This window comes from Scyliorhinus canicula, chromosome 3 (genome assembly GCF_902713615.1).
Source record: "Scyliorhinus canicula chromosome 3, sScyCan1.1, whole genome shotgun sequence".
Lineage (NCBI taxonomy): Eukaryota > Metazoa > Chordata > Chondrichthyes > Carcharhiniformes > Scyliorhinidae > Scyliorhinus > Scyliorhinus canicula.
Genome location: NC_052148.1, coordinates 231,081,467 through 231,100,667, shown reverse-complemented (window position 1 = coordinate 231,100,667; position 19,201 = coordinate 231,081,467). Strand labels below are relative to the sequence as shown.

Below are 19,201 nucleotides of genomic sequence, written 5' to 3'. Positions count from 1 at the left end.
CGCCTCAAGCTGGAATAGCCCAGACGGAAAGGATACCCACACCCCAGCCCCGAGCAATTTCTCCAGACCCCGTCATCCAGTCATCATGACGGGGTCTGGAGAAACGAGGCCGCCGCGACACCTCTCCCCGAGCAGGAGGACGAACAACTTCCAAGGAGGTCGTCAAGGAAAAGACGAGCACCTATAAGGTACACCCCGCCCACTTCGGAGAACGACCCGGCGGACGACACAGAGGTGACAGACCCAGACATGAGGAGCAGGAAGAAGCTCAGAGGAATGCCAGCTGGCAGGAATTCCTCGGACCTTGGGGGGGGGGGGGGGGGGAGGGGTGTAACAAACTCCAATTGGCTTTATTGGTTGGCCAATTGGAGTATGAGCTCCCTCAATGATAGCTCATTGAGGGGGCCCATATAATCACCTGTGTAGGCTTTGTGAGCAGTCTTAAGTTGACTGGACTGCTAGCAGCACTGTTTGTAGCTGCTCCTGTAATATCGTTATTGTAAATAAATATTGGTGTGGTGACGGAACTCCTGCCTCCCGTGGATTACTACAAACAGGCTAATATGGTTATAATCACTGAACATACCTAACAGCTAATGTTCCAGATTCCTCCATCACCATCCCTGGGTATGTCTTGTCTCACTGCCAGGACAGACCCACAGAGGTGGTGGCACAGTAGCATATGGTCAGGAGAGAGTGACCCTGGGAGTCCTCAACATTGACCGCTGACCCCATGAAGTCGCTTGTTGATCACCGCCACTCATAATCCTCTGTCACTGATGAATCAGTACTCTTCCATGTTGAAAACAAAATGGAAGAAACACTAAGAGCAGCAAGTGCACATAATGTACCCTGGGTGGGCACTTCAATGTCCATCACCAAACATGGCTCAATAGTACCACTACTAATTGATCAGACTGAGTCCTGAAGGGCACATCTGTCAGTCTAGGCCTGTGGCTGATAGTGGGGGAACAACAAGAGGGGGAAACCTACTTGACCTTGTTTTTACCAATCTATCTGTCACAGGTGGAACTGTCCATGACAAATTCGCTCACCACACACCATTGGGGAGGGAAAGTCTCATATTTCCATTGAGGATGCCCTTGATTATTTTGTGCTTCACTGCCACCATGCTGAATAGGAAGGATCAGAACAGATCTAGCAGCTCAAAACTGAACATTCATGAGGCACTGTGGGCCATCAACAGCAACAGAATTGTATTCAACCACCATTTATAACCCCATGGCCTAGCATATCCCTTACTCTACCATTAGTATCAAGCCAGGGATCAATATAAAAATAAAAAAAGCTGGAAATACTCCAAGATCACAGACCTGAAACTGTGGGTATTGATAGAGTCAGTGAGACTTTGTGGAGTGGTGAAAATGGTGGCCAGGTCCCAATTGCGGGATTCACAACCCAATTCCCAGAATTTTCAATTTCAAGAGTGCCTTTTAAGCGCACAGGCTGATTCGCGTTGTGAGTTTACAGCCTGCTGTCCTGACCTGGCTGGCTACACTGCAGAAATAGGCATGCCATACTCTTCAATTGTAATGAAGTTGGGTTAGCTTTTCAAAGTGATTCATGGCATCTCAGAGTGGTCATGAACCACTGCCTGTGTGAGAGAACCTTTTGAAAGGCAAGTTCAAAGGCCCTCCTCATGTTCCCCATGCCAAGAAATGCTCCACCACTTGGAAAGATAACTAACAAACTATAATACAAACGGTAACTGATAATTGAATTCTGGACCTACTTCTAATGCGACTGTCCACTAGCATGACTCACTACCAACTGCTGGATCCCTCCAGTCACATGGTGGACTCTATCGCCACCGGCTGGTCCGAGGTCATGCCGACAACTATATACATTGATAGATCACTATATAGATTGATGTGTACATGCAAATCACCACATCCCTCTTCCTTTGGAAGTGTTATCATTCATAAATATAACTGTACTTTACAAAACATGATATGTATGATAATGTTAACATGTACTACACACAGTTCACTACAAGTCCAGTCTGTCAGGTTTACGACGTAATCTGGTTGATCTCCTGAGCCTGGATGAGTAGGTGATCATATTCCACCTTCATTTCTTGTTCATGTGCCTGCTTATTCTGTATTTATTGCTGCGGATGGTTCTCTGATGGCTAGCTCTGATGTGTGGCCTGTATCCTCTTCAAATGTTTTAAGATAACGTACCAACTCTTCTGTTGGACTCAAAATGAAAGGACGTCGAACTTTCAACAGCACTCTTCGGTTTCTTGGCAATATTGAGCCATCCTCAGTGATGACGAGAAACAAATGCAGACCTGCCTGTTGCTGTACTTTTGCAAGCTTCACCCATCCATTGGCATCCTCTAATCTAACAGTGTCACCTGGATGCAGTAGCGAGAGCTTCCTTGCAGATCTATCATAAAACCCTTTCTACCTCCTTTTTTGAAAAAGAAGTTTCCGCTCCAGTCCTTGATCCACAGAGTGAGTTGCAATGGACAGCAGGGTCATTCGTAGCTACCTGTTCATTAGCAGATGTGCTGGTGACATCCCATTGACAAGCGGTGCCGAGCGATAGCTTACAAGTGCCAGATTTATGTCTTCCTGGCTGTCAATGGCTTTCTATAGCTGCTGTTTGACAATGTGCACATTTTTTTCTGCCTTCCCGTTTGCCTGGGGATATAAGGGACTTGAAGTAATGTGTGTGAAGTCATAATGACGGGTGAACTCAGCCCATTCATAGTTTTTGAAACAGGGACCATTGTCAGTCATGGTAAGATTTGGTAAGGTGTGGCTCTGTGGCGCGAAGGATAGCCCGTTGGACTTCTAGCCACTGTCATGATGACAGTGTTTGGTGTGCCATGGCGGGCAAACATCTCCTTAGAATGTTGGATAACACACCGAGCAGCCGTGTTCGCTAACTGCGCGACCTCCGGGTAATTTGAGAAATCATCAATGATCAAAAGATAGTCTTTCCCATTGAAGTGAAATAGGTCCATTCCAGTTTCTGCCAAGGAGCTGTGATGACTTCACCTATGTGCATCGGCTCTTTGGTCTGTTTGCAATGGAATTTTTGGCAAGTGTCACAGTTGTGCACCATGACTGTGATATCTTGGGTGATGCCTGGACAATAAATTGTATCCCTAGCCCTGTGTTTGCACTTCTCAATGCCGAGGTGCCCTTCATGGAGCTTCTTGAGCATGAGCAGCCTGAGGAATGCAAAATCACAATCCTGTGCTGTCACAGTAGAAATCCATTCGCCTCACTCAACTCTGCCCACGCAATTGTAGTAACCCAAGCAGGAACCCTTTGGCCATCCCTCACAGAGATGCTTGATTACTTTCTCTAGAACAGTCCTTGGCTGTTTCTTCCTTTATCAGGCACGACTTTGCATCAGAGACTGGAAGAGACACAGCGACATTATCGACATGTTCTTGAACGTCCTCATCAACCATGTGTACCTCTTTGATGCCAGTGGCTCAGGAAAGTGTGTCAGCGACTGTGAGGTGCTTGCCTGATGTGTATATGAGGTCAAAATCGTAGCGTTGGAGCTTCATTATCATGCGCTGGATCCTCGGGGACATTTCGCACAAGTTCTTCTGCACAATGGAGACGAATGGCCTGTGGTCAGCCTCCACAAGAAACGTTGGACGACCATACACATAACCGTGAAACTTGTTCAAACCATTGACTAACCCGAGGCATTTTTTTTCGATCTGTGCATACCTGCACTCCATCTCTGACATTGCTCGTGATGTGTATGCCACAGGAAACCAGCTGTCATCTGCACCCTGCTGCAGTCACACTGCTTCCAGGCCACCTTAGGCGCATCGGTTGATATTTTGGTCTTTTTTACAGTGTCTAAAAGCTTGCCATTCCTGCTCATGACTGGGAGTCAATTGAAACACTACATCCTTTTTGATCATATTTCAGAGGTAAGAGGTTTTAGATGCCAGGTTGGGAATAAACTTGCCAGCAAAGTTAATCATCCCCAGTATCCGTAGGATGCGTTTCTTATCTGTAGGACATGGTATCATCAAAATAGCCTTTATTTTCTCATTAATCGGCTGCACACCTTGTGCAGAGAGCCTGTCCCCAGGAAGGTGATGCTGGCAACCCCAATTTGACATTTTGCTTTATTAAGCTTCAGGCCATTTTTCTTCATCCTTTGTAAGACCCTGAGAAGCCTTCCATCATGCTAGTCGTATGTGGACTCCCAGATTATAATGTCATCGGCATAGATCCGTATGCCTGGTAACCCTTCCACTATGTGCTCCATGGCACGATGGAAGATATCCCGTTGCAGAGAATATGCCTAGAACAGAGAGCAGAAATAATGACATCTGGATTTCCTGACTTCTCAGGAAGAGATGGTTCCTTGTATCATGGAGCCGACAACAATAGAGCCCATAGCATCCGGTATCGCTGAGAACATTGAGGATGATGGTATATTTCTGCATTCTATCCCTTCTAAACTCCTTGATCACCAACACTCTGCAATCTGACACGCTGAGAAGGCTGCAGATGCTCTGACCATAGACCTCTAGCTTTGCACTCGTCTGCTTGCCATTCATCCCTCACATCTACGTTCCCCTTCTGATTTTCTACTATCAAACACCTGTGACCTGCTTAAGGAGGAAGAGAGAGCTCAACTAACGAAGATGCCCTATAACTTGATCTGATGCTCACAGCCATCAGCTCAGATACTGGTACTGCAAGTATCTTGGATGTTATTGTAGGGTTGGCATCAGTATATGTTGTATCATCCAAACATGAGTGAACTGCAGCCAGGCCAGGTTTAAGGAATGTTTCTTTTGCTAGCTATCAAGGAGGTGAGGTCACAGATGAGTTTTGTTGCTGAGGACTCTGATGAGGACTTCAATGGGGTGCCATATAAGAGAGCAGTGAACGGGCATGAAAACCAAGGTATGGTGGGTTAATTTGCTGACCTGCCAGATAGCCTTCTGTCACTGTAAAGGAGCATGGCGGAGTCCAGCTGCAACTGGCAGAGATCATGGTGCAGAGCTTGACATCTCTGTAGCCTCTGCTCCATCTCTCTGTGTTGTTACAGATCCAGAGGCACCATTATAACTGGAGAAGCCTTTGTGTGGACGGTTCACCTCCTTCTCATCTGATATCCGTGTGAATGTGCAACAGCACCCTCCGGCAAAAAACACCAAGCATCCCCGAACACACGCCTGAGTGCTTCGGGATAATTTTCAGTGGAAGAAATTCCATAAATTTTACTTACCTACAATTAAAGTGTCTGACCCTTTAAAGAACACTACCACAGGGCCTGCCTTGCTGGTTGCACCTCTGAAGAACAGAGAAAGCAAGCATTTCCAGGTCCTCTGTTGTGTAATCCGGTATCACTTTAGCTGGTTGAGCTGCATGATTTCAGGAAAGTGTAGTTTCTACATGTTTGGGTGCAGGCAAGGGCACAGCTATGTGCACCCATATCAAAGATGGGTAGGGCGTGACCTGTGGCGATGCCTGCCCCTGAAGAATTGAAGGAAGTCTGTGTAGCACCATGGCACTATATGATTGAATTTCTCACTCCTGTTCTTTCTTATGTTGTCAAGTTCAATGAGTCAATGATGCTGAAAGTCTGTACAATATCTTCAGCCCTGTAATTATATGACTGACCTCCAGGAGACATCGAGTAATCTTTAAAATCAATACTAAAAGAAAACATTTACAGAAAAATATTTCTGGATGAGTGCAATTAAGTTGGGCTTGTGACAACAATGTCAGCTTTATAAACATATGCACTAAACACACACCTGTCAGCTGAAGTTAGTTGCAGTAAGCTGGCTGGGGATGTGTTGCCTGATGGAAGCCAAGAATTCCAGCCTAAAGTAGCAAAATGATGGCAACTTGTCTCACCCCAAATTTAGTAGAAAAGGCAGATCAGGTATCAGAATGACTCAATCCTTATTGTCAGAGGGTCAGGTTGGATGCCGATACAGTTTGTTATTATGGGAAGAAAGCTGTTAGACATTATTTATAGCAGTCAATGTAGACTTCTGAAAATACAAAATGTTGGTCTAAATATTTCAGGTCAGTGTTTCATTTTTTTCTCATAATTACACAACCTGCCAATTCTGTTAAATGTGGCCTGCTCAAGACTGCAGCTTGTCGTATTCTAAGTAATATTAATTTAAATAAGGATTGCTCCATGGTTTTTTATATTGTTCCTTTATCTCTGGGTTTTGCTTTGACTTTGCAGGACTTACTGTTGGGCTTTGGGACCCCAATGTCAGGAGCAAATAGGAATTCCAAACCCGCATTTGTCGGAAGCAGTTTGAGGGTGCTATTTTCCTGAAGGCAGCCTCCTGATTGGTATGCTCTGCGTTCACCAACCTAATAAGGACAGGGGGCAGTCCCTCAATACTGCCAGCAGTTCTAAATACTGGGCAGCATACAGGTGAGGTGAGTGCTGCTGAGGCAGGCAAATGATCAGGATAGCATTTCAAATAAAGGTAGTCTTGGAGGCATAAGAAAAACTAAATATTTCCCGGTGGTGGGAGGCGGCAGATTCCTCAGAATAATGGGGAACCTACTTCAGTTAGGTAACTACCGCTACTTGCCCCCTGACCACCTGAGTACTCCCCTGACCTGACTACCACCATTGTTGTACACTACTCCCCCAGCTCCTTGACAACACCCCTGACCCACCCTTTTTCCTCACCCACTACATGGCACCCCAGCTCCCCACTCACCTATCCCCTCACCCAATCACCTGCCACCTATCCCCTCACCCACTTACCACCATAACCCTCACTCATTTGCCATCCTACTCCCTCAATAACCAACTGCCACCCTATCCCCTCACTGACTCACCTGCCACCCTACCCCTTCACCCACTTATCTGCCATACTACCCTAATGACCCTACCATAAATGTAGGCTGACGATCTGCACTATGAGGAAGGACTCTCAGACTAAGTATGCTCCACATTTCTGAGGAGGCCTGGGTCGGACGTCAGGGCGAAAAACGCGGAGCTCTGGTGCAAGGTAAGCAAATTGGAATGAACGACAATCTCACAATGATTGCTACTGCCATGGAAGATTCACCTCAACAGGCAAGAACGTCCGTGGAGTGGCAATCACAATCTTATTGCCACTGCACTCCTCTTTACTTACTTAGTTGGGAGCGGCACATTTCTCGCCTGACTTTCCGGTCCGAGCCTGGTAAGAAATGTGCAGCACAGCAATTCCGGACTTCTTTTAATGCAAGACAGCAGCATCGAGGGAGGTGAAGCCACGGCCCGATTTTATGGCATTAGTTGTCGTAAACAAGGTAAGTTTAAAGGTCCCAGTCACTTGTAGGAGCCAGGGAGAAGGCACGTGTGTAAGGTGTAAGGCATACAATGGATTGGGGGATTGGATGGATTCGTGGGACAGACTGAGTGTCTCTTAATGTATGCTGAAAATTTAACATGTCTGGTAATTGTAAGGATTGTACTTGGCCTGTTATTGCCCCTCCCTATCTCTAACTGCCACCAACCCTGCAACTCTCTGAGAACTTGAATATCTGGGCATGCAGGTCCACAGTTCCCTAAAGTGGCAACACAAACAAAGGTGATTAAGAAGGCATGTGGCATGCTTGCCTTCATCAGCCGGAACATTGAGTACAGGAGTTGGGAAATCACTTTGCAGCTATATGAAACCTTGGTTAGACAACATTTGGAGTATTGCGTGCAGTTCTGGTCACCACATTATCAGAAGGATGTGGAAGTTTTGGAGAGAGTGCAAAGAAAGTTCACCAAGGTGTTGCCTGGTCTCAAGGATGTTGGCTATGAGGAGAGGTTGAATAAACTAGGATTATTTTCACTGGAAAGGTGGAGGTCGAGGAGGGACCTCATAAAGGTCTAAAAAATTATGAACGGCATAGACAGGGTGGATAGTCAGAGGCTTTTTTCAATGGTGGAAGTGTCAATTACAAAGGGGCACAGGTGCAAGGTGAGAAATTTAACGGAGATGTGCAGGTTAAGTTTTTCATGCAGCGAGTGGTGGGTGCCTGAAACGCGCTGCCAGAGGATGTGGTGGAAGCAGTCACATTAGCAACATTTAAGAAGCATCTGGATGGATTCATTAGGAAGAAACTAGAGGGATACAGACCAAGTAAGGGCAGAAGATTTTATTTTTTTAGTTAGGGCAGCATGGTCGGCACAGGCTTGGAGGATCGAAGGGCCTGTTCCTGTGCTGTACTTTTCTTTGTTCTTTGTTGAATGTGCAATGTAAATTGAAGTTCTTATTGTTATGATACCTCTGCAACTGTCTATCATGACAGATAATGGTTCTTTAGGTGAGATACTGGAAGTTGCTTTTGCCAGTCAAACCACATTTAATTCTTATAAATTGTGGATTAAGATTGAGAAATAAATAACACCCTAGGTATTCAATCCCGTCCCCTCTTGGTGACCGCCCCCATAATAACCATCCATGGGTTAAGCCATTTGTCAGCCCGGCAGCTCCCAGAGGTGGGAAATTCCCATAAGAACGACAAGGATCCTGATTCTGACCAGTTAAGTGACCAATTGGCGCTAAATCAGTTCAAGGGGAGCGTGGGATAACCGCGGTTGTGTTGTCCATGGCTCCTAGCTGGTGGATGGGCACACCATTGTGAGCATTATATTCCACCCTTAGAATTGGGTGTGCAGGAGGGCTCTTTTTTCTCTCTCTCTCTCCCTGGGGGATCCCCTTCTCGCTCTCCGCCCACACCACCATGAAACAATCACCCGTTTTGTTTTTTTTTAAACTCACCAAAGCTCCCACCGATCTGTTCCCTGAACGTGAAGAACACGAGAGACGATAGAAGGAGAAATAAAATGACAGGAAAAGATCAAGCCAGAAACCACACGGGGACCAGACGTGGAAGGGGTCTGGTGCGGAGGCAATCGGATGAGCAGACAAGCGCACAACGCAGCGGAGTGCAAGGCTTGCCTGAGCGAAAAGGACGGATCAGCCTTCACCGGGAGGGAACTGGACAGCGGCATCCCTCTCAGAGACAATGAAAGAACACCGTCAAGAAATCAAAACGGACATACAGGCCGCGGGCCTGTATGATGCGTTTGTTGAAACTGGTGCAAATATAAATTGCTCTGAGCAGGGTAGAAAAGAAATTGCAGGCCGCTCCCATCTGTAACAACCATAGGTTCACAGCAGCACTGACCGTCACCACCTTCAAAAGGTAGAGACAGGACGAGGGGACACTGACAGTCAGGGACCTATCCACCGACGGCAGGGTTGCGACACTGGACGAACTGACGGAGAAATTCCAGCTGACCAGGGGGAACGAGCAAAGGTACCTGCAGCTCAGAAACTTCCTACGAAAGGAGACAAGGTCTTACCCACAACCGCCACGACAGACATTACTGGAAGAGTTACTGGACGTAAGCATATTAGAGAGGGGAAACTGCAGCGACATGTACGACTGACTGGTAGAAAGGGCCGACACCGTACTGGACGCAACAAGAAGGAAATGGGAGGAGGACCTGGGGATCGAGATCGGGTGGGGACTCTGGAGCGAAGCACTGCAGAGGGTCAACTCCACCTCCACCTGCGCAAGGCTCAGCCTGACGCAACTAAAAGTGGTACGTAGAGCCCACTTAACAAGAACCCGTATGAGTAGGTTCTTCCCGGAGGTGGAGGATAGATGTAAATGGTGCCAAGGAGGTCCGTCCAACCATGCCTACATGTTCTGGTCTTGCCCCAGACTTGTGGAGTACTGGACTGCCTTCTTCGAGGCAATGTCCAAAGTGGTGGGGGTGAGGGTGGAGCCATGCCCGAAAGTGGCAGTCTTCGGGGTTTCAGACCAGCCAGAACTATTCCTGGGGAGGAGGGCGGACGCCCTTGCCTTTGCCTCCCTGATCGCCCGCCGTAGAATCCTGTTCAGCTGGCGGTCAGCAGCGCCACCTAAAGCTGCAGACTGGCTGTCCGACCTCTCGGAATCACTCCAAATGGAGAAAATTAAATTCGCCACCCGAGGGTCAGACAACGACTTCCACAGAACGTGGGAGCCATTCACCCGATTGTTCTGGGACTTATTTGTGGCCAACAAACAAGGAGAAGAATAGCCAGGTAGTCAGGAATCAGGGGAAAGCAGCCAAAGCATGAGAGGGTGAGATAGAACGGGAGGGAGGGTACAACCCATTCTAAGAGGGAGGAAAGGCGAACCAAGGGGGAGGGGAGACAGGGAACAATAGAGGAGAGCCGAGGGGGGGGGCAGGGAAACGTTAACCAACCTGACATCCACAGGAGTAGAGAAAAAGGAGAACACAGGCGGAGGACGGGAGGGCCAGCTGAAGCGGCAGCGTGCACGAGAAGACAACAGCGGCAAAATCCAACCGGGAGAAGCGAGGGGCAACACCGACATCAGACCCACTCGAGGATTGACCTCCGGAAGTGCCTCGCCGGCACAAACGGATGCCTACTTACATGTATATAGATATATCATATCTTGTGTACATAACGTCCCAGGAAGCCACCATCAAAGACCTTGGAAGATTCAAAACCGACCAAAGTGACCGGATCGTGGAACTGGAAAAGGAGGTGGAGAAACTGGTCGCGACGCAAGGTAACCTCACTGGGAAGGTCGAGGACCAGAAAGATCGGTCAAGGAGGCAGAACCTGCGGACAGTGGGCCTACTAGAAGGAACCAAAGGCAGTGACCCCACGAACTACATGGCCCAAATGCTGGGCAACCGGGTGGGAAGGGTGAACAGAAATGGACAGGGCCCACCGATCGCTGCGACCGAAACCCAAAGCCGGGGAACAACCAAGGGCCATCATAGCCAAAGTACACCGATTCCAGGACCGGGAAATAATCCTGCGCTATGCCAGGCAGTCCAGGAACTGCATTTGGGAAGGATACAAACTCCGAATTTATCAGGACATTGGAAGTCAAAAAGGATCTGCAGAGGTGGAACACACTCCCACTCTCCCTGGCAGACTGCCCAGATATCTCTTCCTACTAAGATCCATTTCGATCTATCTGGACAAGTTAATCATGGCGTTTGTATGGGGGTGGGAAGAATGCTAGGATCACAAAGAAGGTCCTACAGAAAACAAAATCCAGGGGAGGGTTAGCCCTCCCAAACCTACAACTCTACCACTGGACAGCAACAGCAGAAAGAGTGATGGGACAAAGGAGCCAGAAGCCGAGTGGTGCGCCCGGAGGAGGCCTCCTGCAAGGGGACCTCTCTCCGGGCTCTCGCATGGGGGCACTCCAATCCCCGCCCAAGAAACACGCTAGCAACCCCGTTGTGACAGCCACCCTCCAGACGTGGAACCAACTACGACAGCAATTTGGACTGACCGAAATGTCCAACAAAGTTCCCATCTACAATAACCACAGGTTCACACCAGCACTCACCGACGCCACCTTCAAATGGTGGAGACAGGACGGGGAGACATTGACAGTCAGGGACCTATACACTGATGGTAGGATTACAACACTGGAAGAACTGATGCAGAGATTCCAACTGGCTAAAGACAACAAACTCAGATACCTGCAGCTTAAAAACTTCCAATGGAAGCAACAAGGACATACCCGCGACCTCCACGACAGACACTTTTAGAAGAGCTACTGGGTGCAGACATCCTAGGCAGAGGGAACTGTAGTGAGATGCACGAACAACTACTAGAGAGGGCCGACACCGAACTAGACATGACAAGGAGGAAATAGGAGAAAGACTTGAGGTTCGAAATAGGGTGGGGATTCTGGAGCGAAGCACTGCGCAGGGTCAACTCTACCTCCATATGTGCGAGACTCAACCTAACGCAGCTAAAAGTGGTATACAGAGCCCACTTGACCAGAACCCGAATGAGTAGGTTTTTCCCGGAGGTGGAGGATAGATGTGAACGGTGCCAAGGAGGCCCGGCCAACTACGTCCACATGTTCTGGTCTTGCTCCAGACTTGCTGGGTACTGGACAGCCTTCGAAGCAATGTCCAAAGTGGTTGAGATGAGGGTGGAGCTATGCCCGAAAGTGACGATCTTCGGGGTATCGACCAGCCAGATCGCTTCATGGGGAAGAGGACGGCCACTCTTGCCTTTGCCTCCCTGATCGCCCACCGTAAACTCCTGCTTGATTGGCGATCAGCAGCACCGTCTAAAGCTACAGACTGGCTGGCCGACCTATCGGAATTTCTCCAAATGGAGAAAATTAAATTCGCCATCCGTGGGTCGGAAGAGGTCTTCTACAAAACATGGGAGGCATTCACTCGACTGTTCTGAGACCTGTTTGTGGCCAACACATAAATAAATAAATAGGAAGTATCCAGCGAGAAATAGCCAGGACAAGACAGAAATAGGAATGCGAGGGAGGACCTGGAAACCTAAGAAGAAGCCTTTGGGTACTGTACAATAAATGAAAATGAACAGAATTGGTTGTGCAGGGCATAATTTTAAAATGTATGCATGACACAAACCTTGGAACTATTGTGAACTGTGAAGAGAATCACGATTGACTTCAAGAGGACATAGGAAAGTAATGGAATGGATGGCAGATGACATTTAATGCAGAGAAGTGTAAGTTAATACATTTCTGTTGGAGAGATGAAGAAAGATGATATAAAATAAAGGATACAATACTAATTGGTTGCCGGGCAAAGGGACTTGAGGCTATATGCACAAATCATTCGCAGATCACAAATCTAATTCCCTTCTCCGTGCCGACCCCCAGGCAATATGGCGGCGCCCAACAGGGGGCCGGCACGGAGAAAAATAGGCCCTCACGGAACCAGCCCGCCCGCCGATCGGCAATCCCCCGATCGAGGGCCAGGCCACCATGGGGCCCCCCCCGGGGTCAAATTTCCCCCCCCCCCACCCCCTCCAGAGTGGCCCCTGCAGACCCAACTTCCAGGTCTTGCCGTGTGGGACCTGAGCAACCCACGGGACTCGGCCAAACACGTTGGCCACTCGGCCCATCAGGGCCCGGAGAATCGCTGGGGGGGGGGGGGGGGGGGCGCTGTCAACGGCCCCCGACCGGCGCGTTTATGCAGCAAGTGGTTAGGTTCCTGCATGCAATGCTGGAGTATGTTGGAGGCAGATTTATTTGAGACTTTCAAAGCAGATTGGATAATTATCCGAAGCGAACAAATTGCAGTGTTATGGGGAAAAGACAGGACTTGGGCTCGGTGAGTTGCTCGCGTTTGGAGCTGGAACAGACACAATGAGCCAAGTGGCCTCCTTCTATACTGTAATCATTCTATGATTTTATAACATTAGGAGCATTTTTTCACAGCACTGTCTGAAACTTGGATGGGATGAAACTTATAGTTTTATGTGGAAAGAGCAGGGGAGTATGGTTCATTAGAGAAAACAATCAAAAGCACGATGGACCAAATGATATCTTTCTATGCTAAATCATTCAATGATTATATGAAAAACTTGGTGTAGAAACAGTTTAACATAAATAAGCGCTGTGAAGCGCCTGTGAAATATATGTTATGTGGCTGTGCTATCAAACCGCCTGTCACGATGATGTTGATACTAAATGGTATAATCTGTAGCCATATTTATGTTCACTTCACTGATTCATATATCTGAAAATTTGTAAACTTTATTCAAGGGAAGTCAGAGATTAAAATCCATGGTACACTGTAAACAGTTGTACAGAAACAATGATACTCATTTGGGTATGAAATGAAATGAAAATCGCTTATTGTCACGAGTAGGCTTCAATGAAGTTACTGTGAAAAGCCCCTAGTCGCCACATTCCGGCGCCTGTCCGGGGAGGCTGGTACGGGAATCGAACCGTGCTGCTGGCTTGCTTGGTCTGCTTTAAAAGCCAGTGATTTAGCCCAGTGTGCTAAACCAGGCTCGTCCAGACATTCAGTGGGCCTTGATTGAAAATATTGCTGTTACATCAATTCAAAAATGTGCAGTCTCAATTAGCTTTCAGAACAAAGATCAAATTCAGGTCATAGAGACCATTTAGTTATAATTATTTATTACGATCCCCCCCCCCGGGCTAGTGTGTATCAATTCCAGCCCCACTTGACCCAGAGTCGCAACACAATTGAAATTAATAAATCATTCTTAGAAAAACACCCAACATCTTGGCCCTTAGCTACCCAATAATTACAATCACAAGGTTTGTGAATTTAAACGCAATTACGTTTATTAATAATTAAATATGGAGCAAATACAACAGGTTAACTATTATCTAATTACTAACCCCCCCCCCCCCCCACACTTAAAATCACCCCACCCTCTGCGCACACACAAGACAGACAAACAGAAAAGGGGAGTAAAAATAATAATGAAAGTAAAGGTTTCAGATGGTTGTTTCTCGCACACCTTTCTTCAATTTAGGGTTTCAGTTCAAGGTTTTCAGGTCTCAGCAGTTTTAGAAATATAGCAGCTTTCCTGGCGAGAGAGAGAAAAGAGATCAGATCCTTTCCTCCAAGCGTGCAGGATCCAAACTGTCTTTTCCCTGGATCTCTGAAAATCATCCCACTCAGGCAGGACCCAATCACCACCTGTTACCGGGTAGAATACGGCCTTTTGGCCAATTCATTGGCCATCAGCCAACCATTGAACCAAGTTCTACTCATCTCTCGGGTGCTGAAAAGTTGAGTTCTGCTGTTCAACAGCTAACAGAGAGTTCTCTTTTGTAACTTTTGAATCCTCACATTAAGCATCCATAGATCAAAATGATAGCCGCAAAAGTAAAGAAAGGGAAATAAAGAAATCAACAGGAAGGGCCCTTATACTTTGCAAGTGAAAACTTGTGGTTATTTAAAAAGCAATCTGCAGTTCCTCTGATTGCTGAACTTGCAAGTTCACTGCCTGTGGAACTGAGAATAGGTTCCAGCTTCATCCTAAAGGTGCACTGACTTATCAGATCTTAAATAGAGAGGTCATGAGATGTTAACGGATGCATCAGCACCCACATCAAGGAGAAAATAAATCAACCGTTGTTTCCACTCATAATCACAATGCAGATCTTGCTGGAAAGTACTTTTGTTTGTCAGATGGGGACATTACTTGGCCCATGCTGCCTAATAGTTTACAATTGAAGTTGTGGCCACATGAATGGTATTTCTACTATCAGGAAGCTGCCATCAAGCCAATAAAATGTTTTGCCTACCACACAAGTGAAAAATGTGGTTGAAGAATTTCAGTGCCTGTTCTATGTGAGGTATGTAGGCTGCAAGTCCCATGATTGTGTGGCAAAATGGCCAACAGCCTGAAAAGCTAGGCCAGATACAAACTTGGACAGTTGAAATTAAACAGCAACCAACAACTTGAATCGCCAGGCCTGATGGGAATTCGGACAGGGCAAATTAACACAGAACTGGTTAGAGACGAACAAGGGCAAGTCTGAACTTGTCCTGAAATCTGGGACCGATGCTCGATCTTGACCAAATAAGGATTTTGTGTATTGGCTAGTATCAACCAGATTCGCAGGCACCTCAGCCAACACCATATATGGAAAGTTCCATGTGCGCTCCATACACCTGAGAATGGACCCCAAGAGGGCTCCTGGCATCTTCCATTGATGGAATCGACAATCCCACTGAGTGCTGCAACACCCTTCCCCCCAACCCAATAACCGCATTGGCTGGAAACCAAAGAACCTTTCAGAAAGGCGCAAAAGAGGGAGGAGATATAAGAAGATATACCTGGAAGCCACCCCAAACAAAGACTTCACTCCAAGTGAAGACTACATCCCAGCGAAGAGAAGGCACATCGACGACAGAAGAGGACGTGCATGACCAACTTTTGCAAATAAGACCCTGAGTTCAGAGGCAATGTCATCGGAATCGACAAAGCTCAGCGAAGACCGTACCCTGCAGAGCAGCATGGAAAAGTTCAACTACATAGGTAGTATCAAAGTCTCAGATGAACAATGGATTATTGATAAGTTTGTTTAAGCATTCTGAGTTGTTTTGTGAATAGAGTTTGGATCACAAGATTCTGTAATAAAATTGTGTTTCACTACAAATCCAATCTTGTCCTTTGTTCGTATCATAAGTAAGGTCCCCTGGGTAAACTAGCTTTAATATAAACTGGTTAAAGTGTTCAACGTTTCAGACAACAGCTGACATTGTATCAAACGGGCATTTTATTCGGCTATTTGCAGTTGGCAGAGTACTGACTCTATCCAACCCGTAGTTGCAAAACTCAGAACATGATCCTTAACGTTAGATGTGATTCTGCAATTGGGCAGCACTTGCTGTACAATCCCGAGTGTCCTAGGAATTACACTAACAACGAAGTTATGATTATCAGTCAGGCTCACGGTGTGGCTCATTCATGCTTGCCAGAAGCTACAAAAATTCATACACAGGGTCATTGAGTTTCACCGACCCTCCAAAAGATCATTAAACCATGGCCCACTCCTTTGCCCTGTTACAAAACCCCACACACTCATCGTGGCCAATCCATGTAACCTGCACATCTTTGGACACTAAGGGGCAATTTAACATGGCCAAGCCACTTAACCTGCACATCTTTGGACACTATTGGTGCATTTTCCGTGTCAATGCTTCGACCAGTGAGAATGGACTTGGCAACCAATCAGTACCATTTTTCCATGGAGTATAAATTGTTCCTCCCTTAGAAATTTGGCATCCTTTCACCTGTCCTGATGTGTGCAAGATGAAAAGCTTCAACAGCATGTCTCTTTTTTCAGCAATACAGTACTTCCCTTTGACTATTAAAGGATTTTGTTTTTAAGCTTTTAAAGTTGACATCTTTCATTTCATTTCTGGAGCAGATTCTGTTCAAATTTCTCTAAGGCGTGACTCATCAATTAAACAGAGATAATATTGTTAAAATAACCACAAACATTGTAAGAAAACATCAGAAATGCAACAGTTCTCTAAAGTATATTAATTCATAAAAAGGACACAGTTTTTATATTTTGTGGTTTTCAGGGACTTTGTTTTTCTACTAATTTCTTGCGATCTACAAATCTGTGCTGCAGACTGGGCACCCATTCAATCTTTGTTTCTTGTCCATCTTGTAGGTGCAGTGCTCGACGAAGCCACTGGTAAAATTCTAGTTGTGCAAGATAAAAATAAGGTAAGTCGAATGTTATCCATTGACATTCATGTCAGATAGGCATGACGATGTTCCAAGAAAAAGCCTGTTACTGACAACATTTGTTTGATTGCTGTTGTCAAAACATCTAATAAGTCATCTATTCATACACTGGTCAGTTAATTGATGTCCATGCACTGTGATGCACTTACTTAAATGGAAAAGAGGCAAAGTTGCATTTTATCTTTTGCGCATAGATGTTTAAACTACATAACCTATCAGTTTGTGAAATAAACCTGTGCAAGCTTGCTTGAAAGTTCCTTGCAGCAGTGAATACAAGAATGAGAGAAATCTGTTCATCATGTCTTTATACATGCAGTATTTGTTATGCTTCATTCCAGAATCTGACGCTGAAAGCCAACATTCTCTGGACTTGACAGTTCGGGTACAAATTAACAGCTGTATTTTGCAGTACTTACCAAAGGTCATGCACGGAATCTTTTTCAAAAAACCTGACCATGAGTAACTGGTTTATTTTTGTTTGAGATATAAGTTATGAAAGAATATCAATTAATGGCAGCATGCTAGCACAGTGGTTAACACTTCTGCCTCACAGCGCCAGGGACCCCAGCTTGATTCCAACCTGACTGTGTGGAGTCTGCACATTCTCTCTCTGTCTGCGTGGGTTTCCTCCAGGTGGTCTGGTCTCCTCCCACAGTCATAAGGCAGCAACTGGGAAGATGCAAGTGGGGAAGGCGGTGGGGCCGGATGGGTTCCCGGTGGAATTTTACAATAAATTCAAGGACAAACTAGAGCTGTTGCTGGTGGAAATGTTCGAGGATGCAATGGTCAGAGGGGTCTTGCCGAAAATGATGGGTAGATCTCCATCTCGTTGCTGCTAAAGAAGAATAAGGACCTGGTGGAGTGTGGGTCATATAGGTCCATATCTCTGCTGAATGTGGACACTATGATATTGGCAAAGGTACTGCCGTTAAGGTTGGAGGTGTGCCTTCTGAGGGTGATTGGGGAGGATCAGACAGGGATTGTTCAGGGCAGACAGTTCTCATCGAATGTGGGACGGCTGCTGAATGTGGTGCTTTCTCCTGCAGAGGGAATGGAGTTGGAGGTGGTGGTAACATTAGATGTGGAGAAGGCGTTTGATTGAGTGGAGTTATCTGATTGCGCTGTTGGAGAGTTTGGGATTGGACCGAAGTTTGTGGCATGGGTGCAGTTGCTGCATAAGGACAATGGTGAGCATGCTGTAGCCATGCTGGCCACGCAAAATGGACACTGAGCCAAAGTAAAATGGAAGACAGAAGGAAAAGCCTGTTTAGTGAGAGCAGACAGTCTGCTCTCAACTAATTAGCATTTTGCAAGCAGCAAACCAGTTTCTGGCCAGGTGCAAGATCTCCAAGCCAAAGGTGTTAATGGCAAAGCGCTTAGCATTCTGATGAGGCAGCCCAGATCCAGGCACGAACAATGGCAACATTTCCATCTCAATGTAACACTTGATTGGTTGCGCAGACAGGATGGCACCAAAGTAACGAATATCGAAACCACCCCCCAACACCGAGGAAGGCCCTCGCATTGGAGGATTTCGAAGGTAACCGTTTGGAAACGCTCCAATCGGTACCGAAAGGTAGAGCCCGCCTAGAAGGGGGCAAGGACATTAGAGAGGGGTATAAAGGCAAATTCCCCACATAGCCCGGTCTGTTAAACCCGTGCTCCGGCCCTGATAGACATCTTGCATCCTGACTCCAGCCGTTGAGCACCAGCCGCCGAAACCGTAAGTTCAACGCTCGCTACGCGATCCAAGCCCACTAGACCCCCAGTACCAGAACGCTTGCTGAAGGCTGCAGTACAAGACCAGGACGAAGGCCTCGTTCTCTGACCTTGCCTGTTCCTGTTAGATAAGTATTCTGATCACTTAAGTTTAGTTATAGCTTAGTCTCTTAGTGTGTGCATGAGTATTTATTATAACTGTATAATAAATATTGATCGTTTGAACCTTACTAATCGGTGTATCGTCTTTATTACTTTGAACTTGACCTTGGAATACTTGTGACGGTGTCTATACGGCACCTGGCGACTCCAGAGCTGAATAAATACATAGAACAGAGCCTAGTAGTGTTAAGCACACGTCGAATACGGAGGCGTGTTAATACACTCCAATAAACGCGTTTTACAACCACAGTAAAACGTGCA

General features: G+C 46.6%; 1 protein-coding gene across 2 annotated transcripts in view; it reads left to right on the top strand.

Annotated features, from left to right (window-relative positions):
• The window catches only part of nudt6 (nudix (nucleoside diphosphate linked moiety X)-type motif 6), a 156,819-nt gene that overhangs the window by 80,228 nt on the left and 57,390 nt on the right, over positions 1-19,201 (top strand). For both annotated transcript variants that reach the window (XM_038792389.1, XM_038792391.1), the window contains one exon: positions 16,983-17,038. In XM_038792389.1, the coding sequence (XP_038648317.1) occupies positions 16,983-17,038 (56 nt within the window). The remainder of the gene's footprint in view (positions 1-16,982; positions 17,039-19,201) is intronic.